Source organism: Lactuca sativa, chromosome 2, assembly GCF_002870075.4.
Source record: "Lactuca sativa cultivar Salinas chromosome 2, Lsat_Salinas_v11, whole genome shotgun sequence".
In the NCBI taxonomy this organism is placed as follows: Eukaryota; Viridiplantae; Streptophyta; class Magnoliopsida; order Asterales; family Asteraceae; genus Lactuca; species Lactuca sativa.
Window position 1 is genome coordinate 31,683,974 of NC_056624.2, and position 21,195 is coordinate 31,705,168.

The 21,195-nt window shown below is 32.4% G+C and overlaps 1 protein-coding gene and 1 long non-coding RNA gene across 7 annotated transcripts; one reads left to right on the top strand and one right to left on the bottom strand.

Moving 5' to 3' along the window:
- The first annotated feature begins 424 nt into the window (after positions 1-424).
- LOC111909024 (receptor-like protein kinase ANXUR1) lies at positions 425-20,933 on the top strand. Of its 6 annotated transcripts, XM_052768289.1 has the most exons (7): positions 430-1,499; positions 1,637-1,690; positions 2,453-2,479; positions 2,611-2,662; positions 2,949-2,995; positions 11,806-11,881; positions 20,470-20,933. In XM_052768289.1, exons 1-7 carry the CDS (start codon positions 582-584, stop codon positions 20,646-20,648), a joined length of 1,353 nt encoding a protein of 450 aa, XP_052624249.1. In that variant the 5' UTR covers positions 430-581; the 3' UTR covers positions 20,649-20,933. The 6 variants fall into 6 exon arrangements, with proteins under 6 accessions (XP_052624253.1, XP_052624254.1, XP_052624252.1 ...); XM_052768292.1 differs by lacking the exons at positions 11,806-11,881; positions 20,470-20,933 and adding an exon at positions 9,483-9,621 and having other exon boundaries at positions 427-1,499; XM_052768290.1 differs by lacking the exon at positions 2,453-2,479 and having other exon boundaries at positions 428-1,499.
- On the bottom strand, positions 7,662-9,675 carry LOC128132157 (uncharacterized). The gene is made up of 3 exons (XR_008230131.1): positions 9,535-9,675; positions 9,003-9,073; positions 7,662-7,799 (listed from the first exon to the last, which is right to left on the bottom strand). It is a non-coding gene; the product is annotated as an uncharacterized LOC128132157 (long non-coding RNA).
- Positions 20,934-21,195: the final 262 nt, after the last annotated feature.

Sequence of the window (21,195 nt, forward strand, 5' to 3'; positions counted from 1 at the left end):
GATTCATCGACCGGAAATTTATTATAACAATTCTTAAAATAGTATTTTAGTTGTTAAACCGAAGAATAATAAAAATATGTTGATCATTGTATGACTTATAATATAATCATAGAAATATTCCAAAATATTTTTAACACAATGGTATCAAGTGATGTCCTACCTCTGTAAGGTCTACGGATTAAATCTCGTGGTAGATATATGTGAAATTAAGTGTTAACTTATAAGTAAATTAAATTTATCCTTTCAAAAAAAGTCATTAAAATATTAACTTAGTTTTGAAAACTTGATAACTCAAAAAGAAATAACTTTATAAACGTTCATAAATAATATTTAACAGGTTAGTTATTACTTAATATTACTGATAGAAACATATATTGATTCTTCTATTTAGTCCGTGTTTGTTTTAGTATTTTTATTGACCAGTTACAGCCAACCATTTTTTAATACTGTTTTTGATAAATATCTGGCAGCAGCCTGGTTTCATCATGGAACATTTCTCTTGACATTATTTTTCTAAAGAATCATTTCTGTTTCTTTTCAGTCTTTTCTCAATAGCCATTTCCTCTTGTTACACGAAAATAATGTCGCTCATTACAGACTCACAGCACCTGAGAATACCCTTTATTGATATTGAAAGAGGCACCAGAAACTTCAACTTGGCAAACATTATTGGAAAGGGTGGGTATGGAGATGTTTACCAAGGAGAACTCATACTTTCTGGTAAACTTACTTCTGTGGCTGTAAAGCGATTACATAACCGTGGTCAAGGTGTTAAGGAGTTCTTAACCGAGCTTCAATTGCTCTCCCGTTATAAACATCCAAACCTTGTCCCCCTTCTTGGTTACTGCAATGATGACAATGAAATGATCCTTGTTTACGAGTATGCCCATAACGGAAGCCTCCAGAGTAACCTAACTATGGATAAGACCCCGTTTCCACTTCCATGGAAGCATCGAATCAATATATGCATCGAGGCAGCCTATGGTTTGGATTATCTCCATAACCATGTTGAAGAAAATCAGAGAGTTATCCATAGAGATATAAAGAGTGCGAATATTCTGCTTGATCACAAATGGAAAGCTAGGATTTCGGATTTAGGACTTTCGAGGATATGTCGTGCAAATGAAGATGTAAGTTATGTCATTACAAATCCTTGTGGCACACATGGTTATTTGGATCCAGCCTACAATGATACAGGGATGCTCACAAAAGAATCGGATGTTTTTTCATTTGGGATGGTATTGTTTGAAGTCATGTGTGGCGAGTCTTGCTTGAAGAATGTAAATGATGCAGGACCATTAACAGCCACACTAGCTCGCAGTTGCTACGAAAAAGGAAATTTAAATGATATTATTCATCCGGATTTGATGAAGCAAATGGACTCCGATTCGTTGAATACTTTCTCCAAGATTGCATATGAATGCTTGCAGAAAGATAGGACACAACGACCCTCCATGGGTTTGGTTGTAGAAAAGCTTGAGAAATCTTTGGAATTGCAAGTTAGTTCGGTTTTTTTTTTTTTTTTTTTGGAAATTAAGATGTTCTTTTCTGTCTATATATAGTAAATAACTAGAATAAACTCATTAGAGTTTTCTGCTTAATTACACTTTTCTACGAATTTGTTTGGATGGATCAGGAACTTGCGGATGCATCGGAATTACTTGCTGAAGATTCGGAATGGCAATCACAGGTAAGTAGTTTCAAATTTAATAGAATTTAACTGTTTTAAGGACCGAAGCTCCTTCATGTCCATATGCATGTGCTAAAGTAGAACTGGTGCTCTTATGGTACACCCGGCTCCCGAGTTTAACTTAAGAAGAGAAAAAAAGGAAATGGGTGGAAATGAGAGGAAAGTAAGAGAGATTGATGCTCCCGAGTTTCATTAAAGGAAGAAAGTGGAAGGAAATGGAATGATCACTTTCCCTTCTAACTTTCCTTCCGATTTGGGAGGATTTTGAAAAGAAAGAATAAAATGGTTAGGGTGCGTTTGGTTGTAGAAAACTGTTTTCATTTTCTAAGAAAATGTTTTCAAAAAATAGAGTTGAATTTTCACTTTCAATTTTCATTGAAAATTTTAGAAAACATGTTTGGTTGAAACCGAAGGAGTTTTCATTTTCCATCTTAGAAATTTGGAAACTTTGGAAAAGTGTAAAAATCACTTTTGTAATTTATATATAATTTGGAAAACTGTAAATTTTTATTTTCTGGGAAAATTTTGAAAAACTAAACGAACTAAACATTTTTCAAAATTTCCGTTTTTCTTGTAAAATTTTCCTAGAAAACTAGAAAATTTTCCACAACCAAACACACTCTTAACTTTACTTCCATTTCTTTCCAACTCGAAAGCACAAAAAACAAATTTATTTTTCTTTCTTTTCTCTCTTTACTTTCTTTTCTTATCTATTCTTTTCTCTCTTATACTTCTATATATACATTTACTTGGATGGATCAGGAAACTGAGGAAGCATTGGAGTCACTGGTACGATCGAATTTGTTAAAAAATTACTTAACTATCTAAGTAGTTCCTTCGTGTGTCCATGTGTGTTAAATTAATTAGATCTCGCTTTTCTGCTTATACTTTTTATAAATCTATTTCGATATATGGTTTAGGAACTTGGGGAAGCATCGGAACCACTTGCTGAAGCATTGGAATCACAGGCATGTTCATATTTGTTCAAACATTAACTATTTACGTAGTTCGTTCATGTCCATGTGGTAAAGGAGAACCTGTAAGCTTTTCTCGTAACAGTTTGTTGACTTTTATATAATTTTGCATGAATGGTTGAGGAAATTGGGAAGCATTGGAATCGCTTTACGTTTTAACGGCTTAAATTTTTTAAGTATTTCCTTCATGTCATCCATCTGCAATAAACTAGAAATCAGTACATTTTTCTTGTAGAGTTGTGTGCTTACACTTTTATACTAATTTGTTTGGATGGTTCAGGAAGTCCCTGAAGTATGGAAATCATCACTTGCCAGATCATTGGAAACACAGGTACGCTAACAAATTAAATTATGACAAGTGTTTTAAAGTATCATTAATTTTATTTAAATATGACCCTTGTTAGCAGGAAGAAAATATAAAAAGATATTTAATTTTTCATGTTTTTATCACCAGTAAAATTTAAAATAAAAAAATTAAATATCCCCATACCTTCTCTTATACCAATATTTCTATCCATTTAAATGATTACATTTATCATATTAGTATTTAAAAATATCATTAAATGTTACACGTATCACCATTTAAATGTTTAATTTCTCTTTAAAATATGTACATTTTAGTGATTTGGTACGCTCAACAAGTTAACAAGTTGGTTTTTATATTTATTTTAAAAAGTTAATTTTGACATATTTTTAAAATGAAGGTTATATATATATATATATATATATATATATATATATATATATATATATATATATATATATATAAATTTTCAACAAAAGGAATAGTAAACTTATATTTTTGGCAGAATTGATCCCTGCACTTTGTTATTTATTTTGTACTTATTTTAACACTTTTGGTCCTTGCATTCAATATTTTTACATATTTCAGGAACCTTTTAATATTTAAAGTTTTGCCACAAAACTTTAACTATTTGACAACTTTGATCCGTTTTCTAAAAATTTGCTAATTCTTACCCCTTTAATTCTTTAGACCTTTTTGACACTTCTGATCCTTGCAGTTAAAATTTTTAAATTTTTTCATAAAAACATACCATTTTTTTGGTAGAATTGGTCCCTGCACTTTGCTCCTTATTTTTGACACTTTTGATCCTTGCAATTAATATTTTTACAAATTTTAGGAACCTTTTAATATTTAAAGTTTTGCCACAAAACTTTAACGGTTTGACAACTTTGATTCCTTTTCTAAAAATTCGCTTGTTCCTACCCCTTTAATTCTTTAGCCGTTTTGACACTTTTGATCCTTGCAGTCAAAACTTTTACATTTTTTCATAAAAACATGAAGAAAAAAAAAACATTTCGGGGCAAAGCCCGGGCTTTTCATTCTTCCACTTTATACGTTTGTCATATTTATCGAATCGAAAACAACATTGAAAGCTTTGGCCCCCGCATAGCGGGGGTAACCTTTCTAGTTTAGATTAAAAATAAAATAGTAATCTTGAGATTCAACCTCAGCCACATATTTCAAGTCTACAGCTCTAGCCCTCCGGGGTACCGGCACGACAGACTTGTTATAATCACATCTGATTATATAGCATCATCCGTTTCTTTCTCCTCCGCCACCATTCTCATCACCATAATCGACACCGCCACCACCACTACCACTACCGACCTCACCACTATCACCTTCGTTAGTTATATCACCGTCACCTTTATAACCACTATTTTTTTCACCATTAAGTGTTACAATCATATATGATTACTCAGTCTGTGAATATATATATATATATATATATATATATATATATATATATATATATAATTATTTATGATTAGACATATATGTATAAACATGTATAATCATATATGATTATACCTCTCTATCATATAATCATTTATGATTTGACATACACTACTGTTGCCGGTACGCTAGAGTGTTAGAGCGACAAATGAGTATACAATTGCTCAATTAAATGCTTTCAATCCGTATAACGCACCATACAAATGTAATGCCTAATTAATTAATATCAGTGATAAATAAAGACAATGTTTTCTTTTGTTCTAATTCGATATTGTACTCCAAATTTTTAATATCGTCCAAATTTTATATGGCTATCAAAATTAATAATAATGAACTCGATTGGTCTTTTGTGTTTCTTTGAATCCAGTTGTCTCCTGAGTTAATAATAATAATAATAATAATAATAATAATAATAATAATAATAATAATAATAATAATAAAACTAAAGAAGGAAAAAAACAACAACAACAACAAAAAATAAAAAATAAAAAATAAAAAATAAAAATAATAATAATAATAATAATAATAATAATAATAATAATAATAATAATAATAATTAACCATACGAAGAAGGATGACCCGTCCTTAACAACATCCATCGAATCTTGAAGAGCTTCCAAAAGGATCAAGCCAAATAAGCGGCCCCTTGGGGGTCTACAGCTTTAGACCACATAACCTTGTCCATATAATCTTTGCGACATCTTAATCGTACTTTGAATAAATTACATTCAAAGTATTAATAATTTTAGCCACTTTCTGCTTTCCCACTATTATTTAATTTATTCAAATTAAATTTGTCAATATTTTTAAATTCACCAATATTAGAACATGATGTCTCAGTTTAAATCGATTATTATTGGAAATAAATTCACCAATTTATTAGAACGTTATATCTCAGTTTACATCCATTATTGTTTGCAAACTGTTATTCAAAGTAATTTTAAATATTATTTATTATTTTTATAATAATAATAATAATAATAATAATTATTATTATTATTATTATTATTATTATTATTATTATTATTATTATTATTATTATTAGACAAAACTATAAATTTGGTTCCTGTAATATTCAAAATACTTTGGATAGGATCAATAAAATTTCCAACTTATCAAAGTTTTTTTTTGGGTTTTTTCCATATTGCATTTGAAAAGTCGATTTAAATAGTTTTTATTTTTTTTTGGTATTTAAATAATTAAAAATAAAAAATAAAGTATCACCCAACTCTCTCTCTGTCCCTCTCTCTCTCTCTCTCTCTCTCTCTCTATCTATCTATATATATATATATATATATATATATATATATATATATATATAAGGTTAGATTATTATGTTTTAACTAATTATTATGTGTGTGTATGAATCATTGTGGACGAATCATTTTAATTATTTTAAGAAAGTTATTAATAAATATTTTTTAATTAAAATAATTAAAAAAATACCATCTAATTTCATTATAATTGCATTTTAGTCAACTACAATAAATTGAAAAAAAAAAATTTGAGGATTTTAGGGAATAATTAATTTTCTTTAACTATAAAATATGATTTTTATACATAATAATTCTATTAATTCAAACATTCTAATAGAATATGTTAGGGAAATCTCTAATAAATTCCTAAAATTTTGGTCCGGTTTACGTTTTAGTCCTAAACTAGTTTTTGTTTACGAAGAAGTCCTAAAAACAGGCAAAAATATGCATTTTGATCCGTTTTTGACCGGTTGGAACCGGCAACAAATTAATTTGGGACTATTTCATAAACTGACACAAAATATTGAGACTATTTCACAAAATGACCCAAAATATTGAGACTTTTCTGCAAAAAAAAAATATTATGACTTTTCTGCAAACAAAAACATTATTATTATTATTATTATTATTATTATTATTATTATTATTATTATTATAATACTAAAAATATAAAAAATATATACTAATTTTTAAATTCATTATTATTAATATTTTTAATAATAAATATAAATACACTTAAATAAAAAAAAATATATATTAAAGAAATTATTTAAAGGTGACGGTGGTGGTGATGGCCCATATCTAAGGTAGAATTGTGTATAAATAGTTTAAGATCAAATGATTTCTCACTTTGTATATAAAATTTCTTGAGGTGGAATGATTTCTTTTCAAACCCAATAGATGTATAATAAATATTTACATTGGTGGCCCATATCAAAATTCGAAAATATTAATTATAATATATTGTTTAATAGAAAGTAATATATCTTGTTTTGCTTTATCACACTATATCTGCTATGTTTCCAAAAAAACCACAAGGATAAAGTAATGAAAAAGAGCAACACACATGTTAGTAATTTAAGTACTTACACACAAGACATACATGCATATCACACTCTCACTATTTGTAAACAATTTGAAAAATCAGTAGTTTCTTTTAAATTGTTAAATGTTAATATTCTGAATTTAAAACAATAATAACAAATGTGAAATGACCATATACAAAGTTAGAATATACAAAAAGACATTTATGATTTCAATGCTTAAAGCATTATCATCCGCTCAACCTTCACCTTTATAAAATGTCTTTAATATTTTTTTATTTAAATGTATTTATATGTATTATTAACAACATTAATAAAACAAATTTAAAAAATAATATACTTATTTATATTTTTAATATAATAATAATAATAATAATAATAATAATAATAATAATAATAATAATAAGGGTTTTGTTTGCAGAAAAACCCTAACACTTTTGGTTTTTGCAGAAAAGTCCAAATATTTTGGATCAATTTATGAAATAGTCCCAAATTGATTTGTTACCGGTTCCAACCAGTCAAAAAGGGTCAAATTGCAAACTTTTGTCGGTTTTTAGGACTTTTTCATAAACAAAAATTAATTTATGACTAAAACATAAACCGGGCCAAAATTTTAGGACTTTATTGGAGATTTCCCGAATATGTTATGATTATCTTGAAAAAAACATTATATTCTGAACGAAGATTATAACCTTATATTATGAAGACTAATAACTTTGAATGAATACAAATTTTTACATGAAACGAATTTTGATATTTTAGAATTAGTAATTACATTCATTCTTAAAGAATACAACTATGAACATAAATTATAATCATTTTTAACAGCGCTTGCAAAAAACTACCGTTATTCTTGAAAGAATACTGATTCACCTTCTTGTTTCATTTCCAAATGTCATGTGTATCTTTGACCTCTAAGCCACTTCAAAATATACTATTATTCTGTGAGATTGACACTTCGTGAGATTGACATTCTGTCATAATTGCATTGTATGAGAATAACTTTATACAAGGAGTTGCATAAATTTATAAACTCAAGGATGCTAAGGGATCCCTAGTTAAAGCTTGAAACATCTGAAAAAACATAAGAAACAAAAACCATAAGTAAAATTAAGCAAATTGCAATAGAACTCTGTCAAAATCATTCTCACGCAATTCTACCATACTCATTCTTATTTGATTATACCAAAAATACAATTCTGGCGGAATCATCATTCTTATGTGATTCTATAAGAATATAATACTCTTTACACACAATTCAAATAGAAGAATAACTTAGATTCAAAATATTCTTAAAGAATGAAACAGATGAAGATGAGAATAACACCCGATGATAAGGTAAGAAAGTTATTCTTATAGAATTAACTTAATTAGGTTAAAGGGAATACTCTATGGAATGCATTCAAATTTCATAAAAATAAAACCATTTTAAAACCCTTTTTATATATTACAGAAAAAATAATAAACAGTAAAATCAAATAATTATTTTCTTTCATTGCAACCAACAAAAACCATAAGATTACCAAATGACATTTTAGGTTCGAATGGTTAAAATTGAACCAAGTTGTTGAGTCGTGTAATCACCTAGTGCTTGGCCAGATGTGAAGATGTGACACTGGGCAATTAGAAGAAAAAGATAGCAAATGGGAGATTAAAAACGAATTGTTCCAAACAATATACAAGAAATAAAAGACCCCTGCTTCTCGCCTTTTGCATATTGGTAAGGAAACAAATAAATAAGAAAAACTAAAAGCAATGGTTTATGTGTATTTAATAAATGATTAAATCACCGATTAAAAAACCATGTTGATGTGGAAGACAAAACACTCCCTTCTCGTTATGAGTATTTTTTTTTTTTTTGATTTATTGATTCCATTATTTATAAATCTTTATGTTAAACATGTAATTATATAAAAAAAAAGTCAAATACGCTTAAAGAATATTGGTTCGAAAATAGGAATTGCAATATTAGTTTGGAAGGAATTAACTTTGGTGGTTGAAAAAATTACTAAACCAATAAAAATAGATGAAATTGATAGATACAATAATATAAAGACTGATACAGAATGAGTAAGTCAACTATATATAAAAAATATTATTGATAAAAATTAAATGTATATAACGAAATAAACCTGCATACATATAGATGGTTATTAGAGAGCTAGAGAGTTGACATCAAATAGGACAGAAACTGTGATTCCCAAATGAATTTCACCTCAATAAACTAAATTAAGCATCTTTATGTGATAGGATCTATAACTTAGAAGGGCACTTTACCTTGAAGGGTTGAACATCACTCCCACAAATTCTGAGCACCTTGTTGATCTTGACTTTTACACTGTTAAGGCCTAAATTGTTAAACAAAAATCGTTAGAGCCTAACTCCGGCAGAATCTCGGAGGTCCTTCCAGAGTTTGACCCAGTCAAACCTGAATTAGGACCACCACAATCCCACACCATGGGTAATCTAGAAGAATACCCAAAAAGAAGAAGCCTAGTATAACATAATTGGTTTTAAAATAGGGAAAATAAATAATACCTACATGATGCTTCATGTTTCTACCTTTATTCCAATGCTAATTTTTTTTTTTAAAAAGATGAAATAAAATTTCTAGATTAAGGGACGGAACATCTGCTTCATCTTTAATTCTCAGGCGACATTAGTTTCTACAAATGAAACACCACGATTCATAGATTTTTAGGATGTTGCTCCGGAGCCTTTTTAAGAAATCTTAAAAAAAGACTTTCATCATCTTAGGTGCAATTAACCAAATGAAATTGATCGCAAACACTACGAGGAAGAAAGAGACCTAGTGTTGGCATCTGTAAATGGCGGTGGAAGGCGATTAAGTATCGACAAAGAAGGAGAAGTTTTGACTTTGCATATTTGTTCGTTTCAATGGCAATTTATTAGAGGCAGCAGGTAATCGGAAAACTGATCTATAGAGAAACTGATCCGGAAGAGAAGAAGCTGAAAGATGATCTTGTTGTGCAAGGCGATTGGGAAAATTGAATTGCTTCCGGTATTTCTAGGTATGTTTATGGTGACGAAGGATCGATGGGTTGTTAGGGTTGATAACAATTCCCCTGATTTAAAGATACTAAATGTTATAAATATTTACCATAATTAAGTGTGCCAAGATTATTATTATACCCGTAATAAGATTTTTAAAATGAGTGGCCTACAATCATTCCTACATCCACACATGCACTCACACACACCAGAATAAAAAACATCTCAAAATTTGGATCTTCACTTCTTCAATTCAATAACATGTTTACAAAATTAACAAAAATAAATAAATGTAGAACAAGTTCTACACAAAAATAAATTGTTACAATAGCACAACCATTTGACTCTTCTAATACTTATTCCCCTCTATCAAATCTATTAAAACAACATGAAAAGTGTTCCCAACTAGAAGAACAATGTTTGACTGAAAAGTTAAAATCGGACTTCGATTTCAACGGAAGGGAGAAAGGGCAACCACCCTTAGAAACCATATCTTGAATCCTATATAAAACTGCCTCAGATTGTTTGAGTGGAAGTGTCGGCATCCATTTTTCATGGTTCTTTTTCAGCTTAATCTTGATCGATTTTTCAAAACCCATATGCTTGAAGCAATCGACACTGATTATTATATTGCCTTGGTTTTAATCGATGTTTTCGCTAATCTAAATTAGATATGAGTCTGGGATGAGTATCCCCATGTTCTCTATGGACTTGTTGAGTTCCTGTTTGATGATTCTGGAATCTTCATTTTTTTCGAACATCTAGAAGATGTGGTGGAGTCGGTCGGAATCATTACAAGAACATGATATTGATGGTGGTAGAGTAATCAAGTAGTGGTGGTAGTGTTGAGTTTGTGGATCTATTATTGGTGGTATGGATCGTAAGAATCATCAAATAGAAATCAGGTGAGAAGTAATGGGAAAAATTAGGGTTCTAGCAAACATGGATGAAGATGAAGTCTTCATATTCGCAAAAGAATTGGGTTCATCAGATCTGTATTGGGGAAGAAAAAGAAGAAGTGGGTTGGGGGTTTGACTTTGCTTTTTTACTGAAGAGAGAGAGAGAGAGAGAGAGAGAGAGAGATTTTATTTTTTATTTTTAATTATTTAAATACCAAAATAAATAAAGAAAATAGAAAAAAGAAATGAAAAGGGTAAAATCAAATTTTCAATTCTATCAGGGACCAAAAATTCAGTAAACTTTGGTTTTGGACATTCCATGCAAGATGGAAACTTTTTGGACCCTACTGAAATTTTTTAAATACCACATAGACCAATCTTACAGTTTTGTCTTATTATTATTATATAAAGGAAGCTGATCTGTATACAACAATTTTTCTCCATACACAACAATTTGTACTTTAAAATATTGTATTGTACAACTATATAATAAATGAATTGTTGTATATGACAAAAAATTATTGTGTAAGAATCACTTCCCTTATATAAAACCCAGAGAACAACATTCTCACCTTCCTATTCACCTATCATCAATCCATCTCAACATACACTTATCTTTTTCTTTTCTTCCTCATTTTGCTTTCTTTGTTAATAACCCTCTCTTTGTAGATTTCCTAATTTTACTCCCTTCGATGGGATGCATAAATACCAAACAAATTTCATTTTCGTTTTAAACGCTTTCTATGTTTTGGCCGGGTATTATGAGTAAAGAAGAATTCTTTGATGATATAGGGAAGAGCTTTCTTGACCAAAAAGTGAATGTTGTAAACTTCACCCTCCAAAAAGCTTATTCATTTCATACTTATATTCCCATTTCTATGCTTCTAATTTCATAATCGACATGAATAGTGAGAATTCTTTTGAAAATTTAATTAATTACATACTAATTCACTCCTTCAATATGTGTCAATTTCCTTGATTGCTTTTCTACAAACTTAAATATTTGTATATAGATGTGCTTTTTTTTTTTTTCTTCTAATTTAGACCTCTTTGCCTTTTTCTACTTCTACCTTAAACTTGAAAATAATACTTGGTAAAAAAAATGGTTCCGCATTTCGATTTTGTATTTTTATTTTGATTCTTGTGTTCTCTTTGTTTTGAAAATGCAGAGTTATACCCTAAAAGTGAACATTCATTGTAATGAATGTAAAAAAATGGTGACGAAAACACTCCAAAAAATTGATGGTATTGTGTTCCAATTTCATCAATCACTTTTTTTCACCTTTAAGACTTAATGGTGTCGGAGGTTTTGCCATCGTTGAAAGTCTATGTGGCCCTTTTGCCGGTGATGACCACCCGCAACCATTTTTTGTTTCTTGGTGGCAAATCTTAATGATAAACTTTCACCGATGACAAATCTCAATGGTAAACCTTTTTTGTTTCGTGATTGGTCATTGCAAATTTAAGTGTTTTATTTTATTATTTTTATTTATTTATTTTACTTTCAAAGGAAAAATATCACCAAAGCCTATTCATCAGCAAAATGTTGCAAAAATTATAAAATCATATGTGGCACCCTATGTGTCCTACTTTTACCGTTGACAAAACAACCACGACACCATTTAGCCTGATTGGTATAGGGAAATCTTTAGAAAAGTCATAACATTTACGCAAAAGTTACACTTTAGTCCCAATATTAATTTTTTGAACAAAAAAGTCCTGAAAACCGGCAAAATTTTGCTCTTTGACCCTTTTTACCGGTTGAAACCGGTACCAAACTAATTTGATACTATTTTGTAAACTAACCCAAAATATTAGGACTTTTCTATAAACAAAAATATTAGGACTTTTCTACAAACAAAACCCTTATTATTATTATTAATATTATTATTATTATTATTATTATTATTATTATTATTATTATTATTAAAAATATAAAAAACAATACTATTTTTTGAACTTACTATTATTAATATTGTTACTAATACATATAAATGCATTTAAATGTAAAAATAATATTAAAGACAATGTTTAATGGCGGAGGTGGAGGAGATGGTGATGTTTTTAGCATTGTAATCGTGAATGTGTATTTGTCTATTTTTACTTTGTATATATGGTCATTTCACATTTGTTATTATTGTTTTCAATTCAGAATATTAATACTGAACAATTTAAAAGAAGTTGCATATTTGTAAAATTGTTTATAAATAGTTTAAGGTAGAAGGGTTTCTCATTTTGTATATAAAAATGTTTAAGGTAGAAAAATTACTTTTTAAATGCAACAAATCCACTACAAACATCTATATAGGCAACCCATATCAAAATTCAAAAGTATTAATTACAATATCTTGTTTAATAAAAAGTAATAGGAATAATTCAAAGTATTAATCAAAATTCAAAAGTATTAATCCAAAAAACATGTCTTATTACTTTTTTTAAAACAAGATATTGTAATGAATACTTTTAAATATTGATATAGGCTACCTATATAGATGTTTGTAGTGCATTTGTTGGATTTGAAACTAATACCTCTACCTTAAACATTTTTATATAGAAAGTTAGAAATCTTTCTACCTTAAACTATTTATAAACAATTTTAGAAATATCCAACTTCTTTTAAATTGTTAAGTATTATTTTTCTGAATTAAAAAGAATAATAACAAATGTGAAATTACCATATACAAAGTAAAAATATACAAACAAACATTTATGATTTCAATGCTAAAAGCATCACCATCTCCTCCACCTCCACCCTTTAAACAATGTCATTAATATTATTTTTTTGATTTAAATGCAATTATATGTATTAGTAACAACATTAATAATATCAAGTTCGCAAAAATACTATTATTATTCATATTTTTAATAATAATAATAATAAGGGTTTTGTTTGTATAAAAGTTCTAATATTTTTGTTTATAGAAAAGTCGTAATATTTTTTGTTTACAGTAAAGTCTCAATATTTGCGTTAGTTTGCGAAATAGTCCCAAATTAATTTTGTACCGGCTTCAACCGGTTAAAAAGGGTCAAACTGCAAATTTTTGCCAGTTTTCATGACTTTTTCGTTAAAAAAAATCTTAAGACTAAAGTGTAACTTTTCTGCAAATATTGGAACTTTTCTAAAGATTTCCCATTGGTATATTTATAGTTTACTATATCTTAAATTCTTATGACACAACACTATATATATATATATATATATATATATATATATATATATATATATATATATATATATATATATATAGAGAGAGAGAGAGAGAGAGAGAGAGAGAAGTAAGTTAAATTGAGAAAAAAAAAGGTTGACAATTGGGGAACCATTCTCAACCACTCATTTATTTTGCTGCAAAAGCTTTCGTTGTACCAACTGAAAAGGAAAAGGAATACATATGTGTTTTCCAACAAAACATGTTTCCTTAAACTATGTTAATTATTATCTTAATATATACAAAAACATAGTTTTTTTTTCATAATTTTATTTTTTTGAATGATATTTTTATCGAAAAATGATTTTAAATATACCAAAATTCATGAGTTTTTATTCTCTACAAATAGACATCCATATTGATATAGTTTGAAGGTAAAATAAAAAAAATATTTTTTTAGTTTTTCCCTTATTGTTATTGTTATTAATAAGTGGATAAAAATGTGTCAGATTTTTAGTAAAGTACATTCGCTTATTAATAAAAAAATATTATTAATTATTTTTTTTACAGATTAAGTATCATTCATATATAAATATGACATATAATAAACTCTTTAGTGCTTACATCAACTCTCGTCACATGCCCTCTTTGCATCAGCACCGCACCCAATCCCGATATTGACGCGTCACAATATACCACAAAATCCTTCATTCCCTCCGGAAGGGCTAACATTGGGGCTTCACACAATCTCTGGAAAAGTGTCTCGAATGAGGCCTGCTACTCCAGGCCCCAATTGAAAGCCATGCCTTTCCAGGTCAGTCTGGTGAGAGGAACAACAATCCTGGAGAAATCCTTGATAAATCTCCGATAATAACCGGTCAACCCCAGAAAACTCCTGATCTCTGAAGGGGATCTCGGCATCTCCCAACTCATCACCGCCTCAATCTTGGCCGGATCGACCAATATCCTATTCTGGTTGACGAGGTGTCGTAGGAACTGGACCTCTCGTAACCAGAAATCGCACTTGGAGAATTTGGCGTATAGCCTCTCCGATCTCAGAACTCCAAGGATCACCCTCAAATGCTCCTCATGTTGCTCTCTGGATCTCGAATACACCAATATATCATCAATGAACACGATCACCGAACGATCCAACATCGGCCTGCACACCCTGTCCATGAGATCCATGAACGCCCCGGTGCAATGGTGAGCCCGAAAGGCATCACCACGAACTTGCAATGCCTATAATGAGGCCTAAACGCTGTCTTCTAGATATCCTCATCACGCACTCTCATCTGATGATATCCAGACCTCATATCAATCTTGGAGAACCAAGACGCTCCCTGCAACTAATCGAACAAATCATCGATCCTCGGCAAGGGGTAACGGTTCTTGACCGTCAGGTTGTTCAACTCCCGGTAATCAATGCAAATCCAGTATGAACCATCCTTCTTCTTGACAAAAAGGATTAGCGCTCCCCATGGCGAGCTACTCGGCCGGATAAACCCCTTCCCCAGCAGCTCCTGCAGCTGTAAGGATAACTCATGCATCTCTGGTGGTGCAAGGAGATAGGGTGCCTTGGCAATAGGCGCTGCCCCCGGGACCAAATCGATACGAAAATCTACCTGCCTCTCGGGAGGCACTCCCGGCAGCTCCTCAGGAAAAACGTCCGGGAACTCATACACTATCGGGACCTCATCAACCGACCTCATCCTCTCTGCATCTACTCTTGTATCCACCACATAAGCCACAAACCCGCTACAACCCAGCTGTAGGCTCTGCCTCGCTCTGGCAGCCGAACAAATTGCTGACCCAGAACGAGTACCCTCGCCATAAACCGTAAGAACTCCCCCACTAGGGTCTCGTATGCTCACCAGCTATCGCTCGTAGTCGATAACCACTACAAACTTGCTCAACCACTCCATGCCCACGATGACACAGACATCTCCCATCACAACGGGACCAAATCAATCGGAAACTCAATGCCGAAGATCTCGAGCACACATCCTCAAATCACAACAGTGGCATACACCGCTCTCTTGTCAGCAATGGAAACTCGCAAAGGTCGACTCAACGCCTCATGACAGATACTGATATGCTGACAAAAGGCTAGCGACACAAAAGACCGATTCACACTCGAGTCAAATAACACCAAAGCAGGTACAAAACTCACAAGAAATGTACCTACACATATCATAATATAAGCATAACATCACAATTCAAAATAAATAGATGAAAGAATACATACCAGCCACAACATCGGGTGCTGCGCGGACCTCCTCCGCTGTCAACTTGAAGAATACATACCAGCCTTCACCGACCGACTCTCTGTAGCTCGTACAACAGCAGGGGCAGATCCCTGTGATGCTCCCTAAGCTGACCACCGCAACTGCGGACACTCGACCTTTCGGTGTACGGTCTGGTTTCGGTGAAAACAGACTACAAACCCCTTGGAGAAATCCTTGGCCATGTGCCCCTCCTTGCCATACTTGTAGCAAGACCCTGCCCTACACACCCCCTCATGACTCTTGCTGCACTTGCCATAAGTGCGGACCTTCTGGTTTCCTGATATCGAATCGGCGGGCTTGGCCTGCTTGGTAGCCGGCTGGGACTGTGTCGGTCGTCGATCCCTCCCCTGAGACCCTGCCTCCTCCCTGTCCTGAGTCTCGAGCTCAATCTCCTTCTTCCGGGTATTTTCCTGAAGCTCGACAAATGTCCGGTATGTCGAGTTCGCCACGAACTCGCGGATGTCTCTCCTCAAAATGCTTAAATATATACTCATGCGTGCCTGCTCGGAAGACATGTGCTCAGGGTAGAACATCGCCCTATCATGGAACATCCTAGTGATCACTGTAACAGACTTGGTACCCTGCTTGAGGGTCAAGAACTCCTAGGCCAAATGTTCTCTTTTCACTGGGGGAACATACTCATCACGAAACATAACGGTGAACCTCTCCCAGGTCACCGCGGAAAGCTCTATAGAAGAATAGTGCACTGGCACAAACTTCCGCCAGTCCTTCACCCCCAAGCGAAGCTGGTTCAGCGTGAACCGAACTCTCAGATGCTCTGGACAAGAACACGTATAGAAGCATCCCTCAATATCAGAAATCCATCTCATCATAGCGATCAGGTCCTGTGTTCCATCAAACTTTGGTGGCTTCGTGTTGCTGAACTCTCGGTACAGCAACGAGTCACCCCCCTGTGGCCTCGCAGTAGCAACGGGTGCGGTAACTGCAGCAACAACAACATCAGTAAGAGCAGTGTAACGCTCCCTAAAAGTCTCGATCAGGGTGGTCTTGATAGACCCAAACATCTTTGGTATCTCGGCTCAGATGGAAGGAGCCACCTCCTTGTGAATCAACCTGCGGATCTCCTCATCGCTAACACCATGGCTCTCAGGTGTGTGTTGTGCCCCAACCATGATGTCTCTTTGAAATACAACACAAATATATCAGAGACTCGCTCGAGTGTACACACACTCGATATCCCATTCCTACTCGCTCCCTGGTACCCTAAGGATTCTTACTTGGGCTGCGCACCAATACTACTGTTCACATCGCATCAGTATTCACCCCATGTCCTACTCCTAGGATCCCAAGTCCCAAGTACTATGCTCTCTCTATGCATAATCTACTCTCTAGCAGATCTCTCATAAGCCTGTTGTTGCTATCTACTCATTCTTAGGCATCTCCTAGCAGCAAAACCCCTAGGCTAAGGCATCACAAATCATTCCACTCTAGTCCTAATAAGAATACCTAGCCTACTCTAGCATGCATATCATATCATAACATATCTCATAACTCATAATGTAAGGGTATTTTGGGAAATCAGCGTTCGAGCGCTGGATGATCGTACACACTGCTCTACTCTGCTCTTTCAAAAACTTTTTACTCTTTGAGAAAAATTTTGTAATTTTATTTTGAAAATCTCTAAAATCCTCAGATTGAGTTCAGATACGCCCGAAGATGCACCCGAATCCCTCAAACCAAGGCTCTGATACCTACTTGTAACACCCAAAATTTTCAAATAATTTTTCACATTTTAAAAACATACTTTAATTCATAAATATTATAAAAATGTCATTGTATCATATACCAATCCATAGAAACAAAACCTAAGATCATAATGTGTAAAAACTCCTCATGTGTGTACTGATCATGCCGGCGCCTTCCCGCGATCCCCACTAGTACATGAAACATATAACATAACACTGTAAGCATAAATGCTTAGTGAGTTCCCCAATATACCACATACAAAACATATTAGCTACTCGAGGCTATAACTCTGTATGACCCTCTGGTCAGCGTATCTCAGTAGGACCCTCCAGTCCTATATCTCTATGGACCCTCTATTCCTAACTCTGTGGACCTTTCGGTCCTAACTCTGTACACTCTGAATCATACATAGCACAAATCACATAGAAATCACATCATACAAAAACCATATAAGATACGCTGTCACATAACTATAATTATTACTCTTTGGTAAAGTATAGTGAGAAGACTCACCTCGGGTAACTCGGTAATCTCAAACTCGGTAAAAATCTGGTCTAGGATCCGCCTAATCACATGGAATAAGTAATCTAATCAATACAACTATCAAGGCTAGACTATTCCCTCTCTTAGCACTCTCAGAAGGGTAAAAGACCATTTTACCCCTCTCATGGCTTAATGACCCTAAAGTTAACCAAACCCTAAAAGTCAACAAAAGTCCACTCTCCGGGTTACACTGCGCATACTAAACTTGTACGCTAGGCGTACCCGGCGACCTCACAGAAACGGGGAACACGACCACCCTACGCCGCACGTACTGGGATTATGCCCCGTGTAACTCCTAGTTTCAGACTTCTTAGCTTTTGGGGTCTTAAACAGTTAAGACACACGTCCAACTTTTAGATCTAACCATTTCTAAGCTTGTTAATCCCTAAAGTTGGTGACTTTAAGGCTTTGCATGGCTGTAAAAGTCACGAACACCCATAACATTCCATTTCCAACCCTAGAAAAGCTCATAACTCAAGCATGACCCCATAACAACGACGAATTTGAGATTTTTATGGATCTACAACACATATATCACTGAAATGGGATAGATCTAGGTCCATGGAGTCCCTAATGCTCATAAAGTCTCCACCTTGGGTCTTTAACCCTAGAAATGGTCCAAGCAACACCAAACCAAAATGAACAGGAAAGTTTTGAGCTTTTTACCTCTAGATGAAGCTCCTCACTCTAAAGAACTCAGATCCAAACTTAAGCTTCAAACTCTAGCCTCCACAAGCTCTTCTCCTTCTTCTTCACTAACACATAAAGGCACTTTTAGCTCAAAACACTCACACACAAGCTTTAGGACGAAGGAAATGCTCTCTTAGGGTTTCACTCTCAGATATGATGGCCGAGGATAAAGCCTTAGCATTCCTTATATAGTGTACAAGCCAAATATTAGCGTTTGCATCTGGGCCTGCTACGCCCAGCGTAACCCTGGGTACGCCCATCGTACCTAAGCGAGTCCGCGTCCAAGTTAAGCGCATGAGTACGCGCAACGTACTCTCCAGTACACCCAGCGTACTAATATGCTACAAATTCACTCAAGGGCTAATCTTGACAACTTGACAAAAGAGAAATGTTAAATAGTTGTACCTGAATTTCGGGATGTTACAATTAACATATAAAAATTATATATATTTGTCAAAATACCTTCTAATATTCATAAGTGAATATATTCACAAGTGAATATACCTTGTAATATTCATATGTGAATATACTATGTAATATTCATAAGTGAGTATATCATCTAATATTCATACGTGAATATACTATGTAATATTCACATATGAAATATCATTTAATATTCATAAGTGAATATACCATATAATATTCACAAGTAAATATACTATGTTAATATTCAAGAGTGAATATATCGTCCAGTATTTAAATATGAATATAGTATGTTTATTATATGATATATTTATATATGAATTGTAAAAAAAAATACCATATTTTTATTCATAAGTAAATAACGAATGTACTGTAATAAAACATGATGCATTTTTATTCATTTATGAATAACGATAGTTGAAAATATAAAAAAGATAAATTTTGTATTTTATCTTAAAACTATATCAATATTGATGTCTATTTTTAGAGAATAATATTTAAAATCATTTTTTTGATAAAAATATCTTATAAAAATTAAAAAAAAAAAAAACCCAGAAAAACTATGTTTATATATATATATATATACATATATATATATATATATATATATATATATATATATATTGGAGATTCTGTTTTCCCATAACGGATTTTTTTAGGAAAACCAATTTTGTGAATAATCAAATATCTTACATGGTTTTAGAGTCTGCGTCTTCTATCCCCATGGATTAATGTATGCTTGTTTATCCGCATCAAACCCCATCTCTAAGGCAGTGTTGTTGTACTCGTGTTGTTGTACTCCCAAATTGATGTGATACGGTCCTGTAATTGTTTGTTTATGTTGGTAATGTAATTATCTATATATGTTGGAATGCTACTCTACTCTTCCTAAGGGCTCTTTTGGAAAGCCAATTTAGGAATGCACATATATTTTACCATATTTATATATAATAACAATTTATTATATTTATATATATAATAACAATTTATTATGTGGTAAATTGCCTTTTTAACTCTATAAAATTTTCTATTTTAGGCGTTTGCACAGTTGGTGTTGACTCGGAACATGGGAAGGTGACTGTATTGGGGAATGTTGATCCGAAGACACTCCTCAAGAAGCTTGCAAAAAGCGGGAAGCCTGCAGAGATTTTGGGTACTTCAAGCATGAATAAACAAATTACAAATCAATTTAAGAATGTTGAAATCGATAGTTGACAAGGCGATGAGAAAAACCAACAACAATACCTCCCTGTGATAACCCGTTAGTAGAAGAGAGACGATTTGAGTAAGGGAGGAAGTGAGAGTGGAAATGTCACAAGAGATATGGGAGAGGGGAGCATCATTAGAGGTGTATTATTTGGTAGTTTATCTGGATAAACTGTTATGCCATTTTTACTATTTACATTAATATTTATATGTAATCATCTTGTGAAATGAGACATCAATAAAGAAAATATATGTAGATTGTGATCATAATAAAATGGTGGAATTGAAAACAAAGATATAATCGATGGTTGGTTGAAAAAATATCATCTATATTAATTAATCTTGAAAAATTATGGATATATAGTTTTTTAAAATGGTGACATTTGAATATACTTATAACTTACTTCCACTTCCATCTATGTCCTAGAATCGACTTAAACATTTAATCTTATAGATGTAAGAAATCTGCCCACACCACTAGACAATGTGTATTCATCCTTTTATAGATATATTATGGTTTTTATGTAACTTGATTTTATTATATACATTGTTTATT